At 33.8% G+C, this 9,983-nt stretch overlaps 2 protein-coding genes and 1 long non-coding RNA gene across 3 annotated transcripts; 2 read left to right on the top strand and 1 right to left on the bottom strand.

Annotated features, from left to right (window-relative positions):
- Positions 1-3,534: 3,534 nt before the first annotated feature.
- LOC111365985 lies at positions 3,535-4,855 on the top strand. The gene is made up of 2 exons (XR_002697542.1): positions 3,535-3,693; positions 3,771-4,855. It is a non-coding gene; the product is annotated as an uncharacterized LOC111365985 (long non-coding RNA).
- Positions 4,856-5,441: 586 nt separating this feature from the next.
- On the bottom strand, positions 5,442-6,224 carry LOC111365983 (mediator of RNA polymerase II transcription subunit 11-like). Its single transcript, XM_022986583.1, has 3 exons — positions 6,059-6,224; positions 5,844-5,960; positions 5,442-5,672 (listed from the first exon to the last, which is right to left on the bottom strand). Exons 1-3 carry the CDS (start codon positions 6,110-6,112, stop codon positions 5,496-5,498), a joined length of 348 nt encoding a protein of 115 aa, XP_022842351.1. The 5' UTR covers positions 6,113-6,224; the 3' UTR covers positions 5,442-5,495.
- Positions 6,225-6,921: 697 nt separating this feature from the next.
- LOC111365982 (tetraspanin-8-like) lies at positions 6,922-9,726 on the top strand. Its single transcript, XM_022986582.1, has 2 exons — positions 6,922-7,526; positions 9,268-9,726. The coding sequence occupies exons 1-2, from the start codon at positions 7,020-7,022 to the stop codon at positions 9,553-9,555; spliced, it is 795 nt and encodes a 264-aa protein (XP_022842350.1). The 5' UTR covers positions 6,922-7,019; the 3' UTR covers positions 9,556-9,726.
- Positions 9,727-9,983: the final 257 nt, after the last annotated feature.

The raw sequence follows: 9,983 nt of genomic DNA, 5'->3' as shown, positions 1-9,983 counted from the left end.
ATCTTTGTGCAGGGGATCTCTTGGGAGAGGTGAGAGGTGTCTATAGAAGAAGTTGCTTCGTAGGCTATCACCTCGGCTACAGAGCTTTGGCAAACAGGGCCTCGTCCACCTTCAAAGGGCCTCGGCATATGGGCTTCGGAAGATCCTTATGAGGCAATGATAAATAGGCATCGGCTATGGAAATCACATCGGATTGAGTGCCACGTGGTTCGACATGAATTGGTTGTGGGCCCTGTGGGTTGCCTAAGTGTGCGAACACGTAACAGAAATAATGAGGGAAGAAGAAAAACTTGTATTGCATTATGTTTATCATACAACTAGACAAAAACATGTCATGTTATGCAAGTCGTGCATGTCGAACAATGTGTGTTTATCTTACTAAAACTTCCAAAGCATCATTTCTATTGGCCACCGTTACACTTTTCATCATTTCAATAAGAGTGAGTGCCTAAAGTTTGAATTATCCAATTAGTATTTTAAATCTAATAAAGTAAGCCATATTAATTACCTCCAACTGTTTTAGAAAAAATAATAATAATAATAATAATAATAATTCCAACTTACAACAATGCCCATGTGACTTTATTCTACATGTTGTATAGTGGACCTATTCGTCACGATAGAGACCACGAAAATGATTGCTACCTTTTTCTACATTTATCAATCTTTAAGAGGTGCATTCATGCACCAGCATAATTATATTACGACTTCAAAAACTAGTCTATTCAATTGAATATATTAAAATTCTAAGTAAGATATGTGTTGATATGCGAAGAATACCAAAAAGACTAACAACAATCTAATAACGATAACCTACTTCTATCTTATAAAAGAGAACAAGAAAAATTCTAACAAAACTTATAAACTAAAATGTAATCTAAAAAGAATGGCTAGCGTTATTTGTTATGGGATAGCCATTGAAATTCTTCTAAATCCTCGCACAAATCGAGTGACTTTGATGAATTTTCAGCTTTAGATCTAACTACCACCTTATGGTGCCAACTTAGGCAAAATACGACTTCAATTTTCATTGTGAATTTATTATGTTTTGCATAAAAATATATACTTAAAATTTATAAAGGTATGCCAACTTTGACAAATTTGAGACTGCACTTTTCAATGTGCATTTATTGTGGTTTGCACTGTCCCTCGAGAAGTACTCTGCATGAAAAACCAAACTTAACTGCCAGAGGTGGCCCTGAGATTGCGCAAGTTGAGCAATCGTATAGGGCCTCAAAATTGTAGGGGCGTCAAATTTTTTTTTTTTTTTATATAGTTGTATATTTATTTATAATTAAATATTTAAAATATAAAATTTTTATTATTATGCATAAGATATTAAAATTAAGAATAATGTCACTAACTAATTATAATTTCCTTGAATATAATATTCTTAAATAGTATTCCTACCTCAAATAATATGAGGGAGAAGGAAAAGTCAAAAAGAGACCAGACCGACCAGAGAATTGAGAGAAGAAAGAAAAATTGAACAACCACATTTTCTAATCTTCTTTTTGGAGAAAAGAATTCAAGAAACCAATTGTCTTTTCTAATTGCCTCAAAGATAATTGAGGCAGAAAAGAGAGAAACCAATCTTTTTTTTTTTTTTGGAGAAATCGTCTTTTTCTCCTATCATATTTGATCTGACTCCAAAAAATTCTCTCTTTTCCTTATGCGACGATTGACGATTCATATTTTTCATTAAACCCTCGCTGAAAATCTGAATTATCTATTATCTTTTTGTCAATCTCGTTCCATAATTTTAGTGATTTGAATTCACTTTGCAAGAACTTGTTAAAATCTGAATTCGCTTTGCCTGAACGTGGGGATTGAGTATTGAGGAAGCACGACATATTTTTCCTTCGGAGAAGTTGAACACTTACAAGTGAGTTTTTGTTTCCTCAATATAGTTTTTATTGATGTTATCAATATAGTTTTTTATTAAATGCTTTTATAGTTTTTATTGTTGTTATCAAATCAAAGTTTAAAATGTATCCTAGAAAACAACAATCATATGACTTTAGATGAAGTTCGAGAGATGCTTTTGAACTTTATTTATATTTTTCGTGTTCATGTATGTAAAAAATAAAAAATCAAACAAATATTTAAACATCATATTTTTGTAATGAAATAATATTATTAAAATATATTGTTTAATATATATTTTAGTTACTTGATAGGGCACCATTTTAAAATCTCGCACGGGACACCCAAAATCTCAGGACCGGCTCTATTGACGCAATAGTAATTAGACCTTTTTGACTTTGAATATTTTTCTTAATATATTTTTGGTTAAAATAATACACTTATTTATACTATCAAGTATTTAAAGGTTCATAGATTTGAGTGAAACTCGTCTCTAACTTACATAGAATTGCATAGTAAAACTTGCATGTGACTTGTAAAGATTTATTACCTCGAACAAACTTACGTAACTCGAGGGGAGAGCACTTTTTAAGTAAATGTTTTATTATATTATTGAAGTGACACCTCAAGAAAAAAAAATATTAATCAACGTCATTTTGATTATAAATTATCTATCGAATCACAATATTTTACTGGATGAGCTTCATACAACAATAACTTCTTCAATTTTTGAAAATAATTAAGCGCCAATTTGACATTACTTTTGCTTTTGTTTCCTGTAGAAAAATTTCATGAGGAAATTACTTTAATTTTATTTTTTTAAAACTAATTTTTAAAAGTCTTCCTATTCTAGAATGCTTTTAAAAAAAAGTCAAATTGGATAAATTTTCTCTAAAAGTTCTTCTAACTAAAAGAAATACTTTCATAAAATGAATCAAATAGGTATCAATTATTAACTTTTGAATCTCAAAAACTCCTTTTGACTTCTTAAAAACGAACAAAAAATATCTTTTTTTCATTAACGGTCTTAGGGTGACTAACTAGTCTAAATACGTACATAGAGCACTCAGTATATCATAATATCCCAAGCAATTCAATCTCCGGTTGTCGGTTGAGGAATAAGTATACAGTACGACTGTATAGTTACCTGTACAGAGTCACAAATTGGAATCATCAATAAAGTTTTTCACATATGTTCCCAATTCAATATTAAACACACAGACAACATCAAAATAAAAAATAATAATAATAAAAATTAAAAAATAAATTTCCATTTCCAAATGACACTCTCCATATGATTGCATGTTTTATCAATATACAGAACACTGGCTGCACATTGTACCAGATAATTCACGAGACCATCTTACATATACTTCCAAACTTCAGCCCGTAAATTATGATGACCGCTTGTCGTGGAATATTTCTAATTATGAATGTGTTTGGAAGTTTATAAATAAAGAGTGTCACAACATTTTCAAAGCGTATTTTGAGCATATATAAGTTTATAAGATTACAAGCTATCAATTATAATAGTTGCATTGCAATTCATATGCAGGAGTAACCATCTTCACTTCAAGGGTGTTTGTAGCGTAGAGGCAATCCATCGCCTTCTTAGTCATTACTCCCGTAGCTTATTTCACAAGTTGGTCGAATTTTTATTTTTTTTTATTTTTTTTAAACATAAGACCATGAAATTTCATTTTATCTTTCTAAATGGAATTTCTGCCAATAAACTCCCTATTCAGCCAAGGAGGTGAGAATTGGTTGCTAGGCTGTTTATTTCTCTTTGTAAGCTCTTGTTGCTCATCACTTTGGCTAATTTTGCAGGTACTCAATTCTCAAGATTTACATATATTTTACAATTTCTCAATGATTTTCAATTCTTTTGAATAATTTGTTAACAGGTCCCTTTATCTGCTAGCTACCCGGATCATCTATCTTTAACTGCATGGAGCACTGATATGAAAGTTTGGCGACTGAATTCGTATCTCAAATTCCTTTGCTGCTTTTAGGCAGTGAGTATCGTATCTTGTTTTATTGTGTAATGAAGATAAAATTATTCAAAATCTGTGTTTGGGAATTTGGACTAGGGTGTATCTTCAGCAATTACTTTCTTTGCCCAATCCTGGAGCATTGCTCAAGGAGGTCCACTATTTTCTGCCACCTTCAATCCTCTATTAAAATTCATAGTGACAGTTTTGGCTTTCGTATTTCTACATTAAGAGATGTCCACATGATATTAAAAATGGTCGAATAAAATACTATTCATTTCTCTCGACCAAACATTTAATCAGTCTAATGGATATCTTCTGATATCAGCTTCGTAGGTTCACTTGCTGTGATTGTTGGATTATATGCTGTACTATGGGGCAAAGCAAAAGAGAGTGAAGAACCTATGAACGTTGACCCAAGTCAAAACAAAGAAGCAAAGCAATCAGAAACTACCGTCTAGTGAATCTTCAAACGACAAAAGATGTAGAAATGATTTGGAGGAGCCTCTTCTATCAGACAAATCAACATATCACGGGCATAATGTCTGATGGATCAGTACAATAATGGACAGAAATTTGGAGTTTCGCATGTTTCTAGCCACTTTAATAATATAAGAAAAAAATTCAAAGATCTTAGGTTTCTCCTATAAGCTTTATAGTTTGTGCATAGTTTGTGCATATCTGCAAAGAGGCTGAAAGATTTAAAGGGCAGGCACTAGCATATATAAGGAGATATCTCAAAAAAGAATGGAGAAGATCAACAGACTGAATGAGCTAAAAAGAAGAAGAAATTCTACTTTCGAATGAAGTACTCGAGATCAAACATATATTGGTCGACTTAATAGCATGATGTCGACTACCTTCATGTACTTTTACTGCAAATCTGAGATTTTAACTTCCAGGTTACAAGCTTGTGGTTACCTTTGGAGTTTCACAACCCAAAGAACTAAAGTAAAATCCATGAAATCCAATATAATAACAATGACCAATGCAGATTACAAGCTGTTGGATGGAAAGATGATCCAAGCACCCTTTCGAGATAATAAGATGCTCTGGTCAGATATTAAATCTAAATGCCTGCAACAATATATAGAAAATAAAGTTACCCCCGTAAGTAAAGAGGAAACTTGGCACGGCGCCCATGGCAAGGGTTGCTTCAATCTGAGCAAGTCCTTAGATGTTGTGGGCATTCAGTGTATACTCCAACTTCTTGTCATTTCCCCCCAGCACAAAATATTGAGTTTTAACTAATTAAGGATTTCAGAAATCCCTTACCTTCTAAAATTTAGGAATACTACAAGTATAAACATTACTTGGAAAATTCTAAACACCCTACTCACCGTAGGAATATCACAATAAAGGGAATGGAAGTAGAGAAAAATTAAAACACGTGCTGCTCTAAAATTACTGCTCTAAAATTACTAGTATTAGATGAATCTATGCTTAAGCAGGGGGAGAAATGAAAGGAAACTTGTTAAACAAAAACAGTAATCTGTAATCAAGAATCATAATTTTCTTACATTTTTTTCAGATCATCGATCTTCAAGAAAAGTCTGAACAAAATATTCAACGTTACACGATTTTCCAATTGCCCCCAACAGACAGCAATATCCCAGTGATATTGTACAGCATGTGCCCTCAAGCTGCATTGCGATATCCCTCGATTGTTTGCTTCATCTCATCTAATTGAGCAATAACATATTCCAGTTTCTTATAACAAATCTCGTTAGATATTCTTGGAACATAGTCACACTTCTCAAATGGACGATACTCACAAGCACTTTTGATTTCCTCTCGCAGGGCAAACTGAATGTCCTGTTATAAAACACACGAAACCAATAAAACGACACATCTCCATCCAATTCAAACCCAGAACTGAACAAAATAATTTTTTTTTTGCAAGCGGAAACAGAAATAGGTATATACAAATTAAAAAGAAGAGAAAATAAGAGTAATTCATCAATTGAAATCAAGAAAATTAACGACCTTGATTAATTGCATGAACTCACTACAGTGATTATTGACAAGTTCCTTTCTTGGACCACTCTGGCTCGCCATTTCATCCATCACTCCTCCGGCTAGTTCCAATACCCTAACTATTCTCTGAGATATAATAAAAAAATAATTTTGCATTGAAATTAAGTAATTAATTGGGGGTAAAGTTACGGTTTACTTTCTATACTGATATTTGATGGAATTACCTTTTCCACATTTTGAAGTCGCTGTAGAGAAGTGGTTTGGCTCTGTGGATCCATGGCGGCAAATTACGGTGGCGTTGCCTCGATTGCCCCTAGAATGTTATTTTTGAATACGACACCGTATCGTAAAGAAGAAGAGTCCCCAAATTGATTTGTATGATTTAATTTATCAATCAGTGGATTAATTGATCATTTGAAAAATGGATAAGGAAACAAGTAACTCATTAGTAATAAAGTGAGTTTTTAATCACACGTTCTCTTTCGATAGAATAATTTTACATATAAGTTCAAATTTTTTTCAGACTTTTTAATCGTACATTTAAAAAAAAAAATTACTATTATAATATCTATTTTTCCAAAAAATGGGGCTCAATCGAAAAGTAGCAAGTAGGTTAGAGATTTCAAGTTCATAGAAATCCTTCTGAGCGCCTGTTTGTTTGCTTTTATTTGCCCATTAAAATAAAAAAAATATGATCGTTATTTATCATATCAAGTCACCATATTTGATTTTTTATTTTTTGTGTGAGATCCATAACGATTATATTTTTCATTCTCATTCTTATATTAATGTGGTTCAAACGGGTTTGAGATTCTAAAACGTCTATGTCGAAGGGATTGGCTCTGCACGAGTCATGGCTAGTATTGAATATGTTGATGTCATTCTCCAAGATCATGCAAGAATCATACTTTAAAAATTAGTTATTGAGGTTAGAGTGTTCAAATTGTTGACGTTGGTGAGCTCAAATTCATATCAATTAAATAAAATTCATACTTTCAACGTGGGATTCAGATACGTGCACATCCAGTTGACAACGCAGAGATCCATCCAATTTAACTTGGACCCACATTATTCTCTACTTTCTTGAATCCCTTTATTCTCACCAAAATTTCTTCCCATAAATCCTTACCAATCAAAATTATCAAGAACCCTCAACTTTTCCTTCAAAAATCTTCAATCTAAACCATGGTACGCTTCAGTAACAGCTTAGTAGGCATTCTCAACATCATCACGCTTCTTTTATCAATACCAATAATTGTTGCAGGCATATGGCTCTCAAGACAAGCCAGCTCAGAGTGTGAGAGGTTTCTTGATACGCCAGTTATAATTTTAGGAGTCTTTATTCTAGCCGTCTCTTTAGCTGGTATAGTGGGTTCTTGCTGCAGAGTATCATGGCTTTTATGGGTCTATCTTTTGGTAATGTTCTTGTTGATTCTCTTGTTATTATCCTTCACAATATTTGCCTTTGTGGTTACAAATAAAGGGGCTGGTGAAGCCTTGTCTGGTAGAGGGTACAAAGAGTACAGGCTTGGGGATTATTCAAATTGGCTGCAGAAAAGGGTTAGAAGTGATGAGAATTGGAGAAAGATTAGGAGTTGTTTGCAGGATAGTAAGATCTGTCAGAGGTTGCTTGATACTGAATCACCAACAGATGTTCAAGACTTTTACAGAGAACACCTCTCTGCACTTCAGGTATCTCTACCTTGTCTCGTCTGAAAGTTTAATCTATTTGATCGTCGAGGGGACGCATTCATCTGTTAAATTTAGTCTTCAAAGATGAGCATATAATTGTATTGTATCTTGGCAAAATTCTGATTTTATGTGGCTAATTTTTGTCATCTGTATCCGGGCTTTTTTGAAAACTTAAGGGTATTTCAATAGTAAGATTCTGTTCTTGGAGATGCTTTTAAAAAGTAGAGTTGCTTTAACATAGTGGAGTTTGAGATGTCTGGAAAAAGGTAACTTTAATGAAGTAATTATAAAGGAAGAATACTTTTTTTGTTGATGTTGACTTATGATGATTTAACAACTCACCAAAAATATTTTTCAGAGCAAATGGTCACTTGGTCTTTTGCTTGATCATTCTTCAGCACGAACCTTCCATATCGTTGTTCCTTTTACAGTCTACTATTTCTTCGAGTCTGATGATTATAATTCGTTTGGACGTAAATGTAGCGCTTAAGGAGTTCAGAATATTTCCTTTGCAGTAATTATTTTATCTCACCCTTGTCTAAATATCTTCCACTTAATTGTCTGGCGTGCTGTACTCTAGTTTTCTTGAGCTCTTTGGTTAATTTAGTTTGAATTGTGATCAAATTTCACCTCAAGTGTGGAAATGCATCTTGGATTTGGTTTCTATCTCCGAAAGTACGAAGGGGAAAAAAGTAAGTTCAGAGGCTATTTCTCTGAATTAAGCTTTTGTCTAAGCAAAGAACAGCTACCTGGATTATGCCCAGGTTGGTATGGCTAAGTCAATGTTGCTTCTGCGACAAAGAAGTTGCTTTTGAACCTGTTTGGATAATTTTTTTGATGTACTTTATCTGATTAATAGAGCTTTTGAAGGAAGCGGATAAGCAAAAGCAAAGCAACCCTGCCAAAGGGGGGCTCTTAGTTGACTTGAATTTAGTTTCAGGGATGTCTTCTGGAGAGTGATATCTGTTCCGATTAACCCATATAATGGCGGAAGATGGTCTTATGCTTTGAATACTTGAGTACAAGATATTGGAATTCATCTATGCTAACAAAGGGGCAAAAGCCTGCCTAGCTAAACTGCCTAATAATCAGATTACAATAATCAAGGATTACAATCACAAAAATACCATCGAATCCTGTTCGGATTGTTAATTTCCAACCCAACCCATCAAGCTGGAGGATGAGTATTATCCATTTCTAGATTTCTTGAAATGAGTGGCTTGCTAGTCCGTTTGGTTAGAATATCAGCTATCTGTCCTCCTTTTGAAACGTATGGAGTGCAAATTAGCTCACTATATATTTTCTCTTTTGTGAAGTGTGTTAACTTTTTTTTCCCCTTTTTTTTTCCCTTTTTTTTTTTTAAAAAAAACTTATGGTCACATCTCACATTTCATTGATCCCTTCCCCAACTCCAAGATCATCAAGAATGATTCTTAACCAAAGTAGCTTGCGAATTCCTTGGGCCATTGCTCTAAATTCTTCCTCAGCACCTGATCTAGCAACACTGTCTGTTTGTTTACTTACAGAACCAGATTTGTAGCCAAGAAAGGGAAATAACCTGGTGTTGACCTTCAATCTGTCACCAAGGCTGCCTAATCTGCATTCATTTGTGCTTTAAAACAAAACTTTTCACACTTCTTAAAGAGTAGAATTCTGTAGATTTTATCAGTTGTATGTTATTAACTATGTTGAAAAATGTGTTTAATTGGATTGCATACACTAATCTTCACTGTTTCCTCAGTCTGGTTGCTGTAAGCCATCAAATGACTGCAACTTCCAGTATATTAGCCCGACCAACTGGACTAGGACGTCAGCCTCGTCCTCAGCAAATCCCGACTGCAGCGCCTGGAACAATGAGCCAAATACATTGTGTTACAACTGCAACTCCTGCAAGGCCGGGCTGCTTGATAACATCAGGAGTGACTGGAAAAAGGTGGCTATCATCAATATCATTATCCTCGTTTTCCTTGTCATTGTGTACTCTGTTGGATGTTGCGCATTTAGAAACAACAGAGATGGATGGAAGTGATACTGACTATGGATGAGTATCTTGAGGGTTTAAAAATCTCTTCGAGTGCTATGTTTTACTCTACCTGTGTTGCATTAGCTTAGGTGTACAGGATATGTGGTTTCCTTGTTCAAATCGAATAATTAGCCTATTCTTGTATGTCACTTTTTTTCAGTCTTCTAGTTTGGTGCCTATTAAATTTTGTTAACCAATGACGAGAAGCTCTTACCGGGCCCATTTAACAGGATTTTTTGAAAAGTTAAAAGCTGCATCTAAAACTAAGAAGCCACTTTTAAATATGTATCGATAATTTTGTGAAAGATTTTTAAGAGCTTCTACAATAAGCTGGTTTAAAGTAGTTTTCTCCATAAACTCTTTTGGAAGAGGCAGAAATCCTATGAAATGGATCCTATATGCATCAAGAAAAAGGATATTATAATCAAACAAAA

This window comes from Olea europaea, chromosome 17, assembly GCF_002742605.1.
Source record: "Olea europaea var. sylvestris chromosome 17, O_europaea_v1, whole genome shotgun sequence".
Lineage (NCBI taxonomy): Eukaryota > Viridiplantae > Streptophyta > Magnoliopsida > Lamiales > Oleaceae > Olea > Olea europaea.
This window is presented reverse-complemented; position numbering and strand designations above follow the sequence as displayed.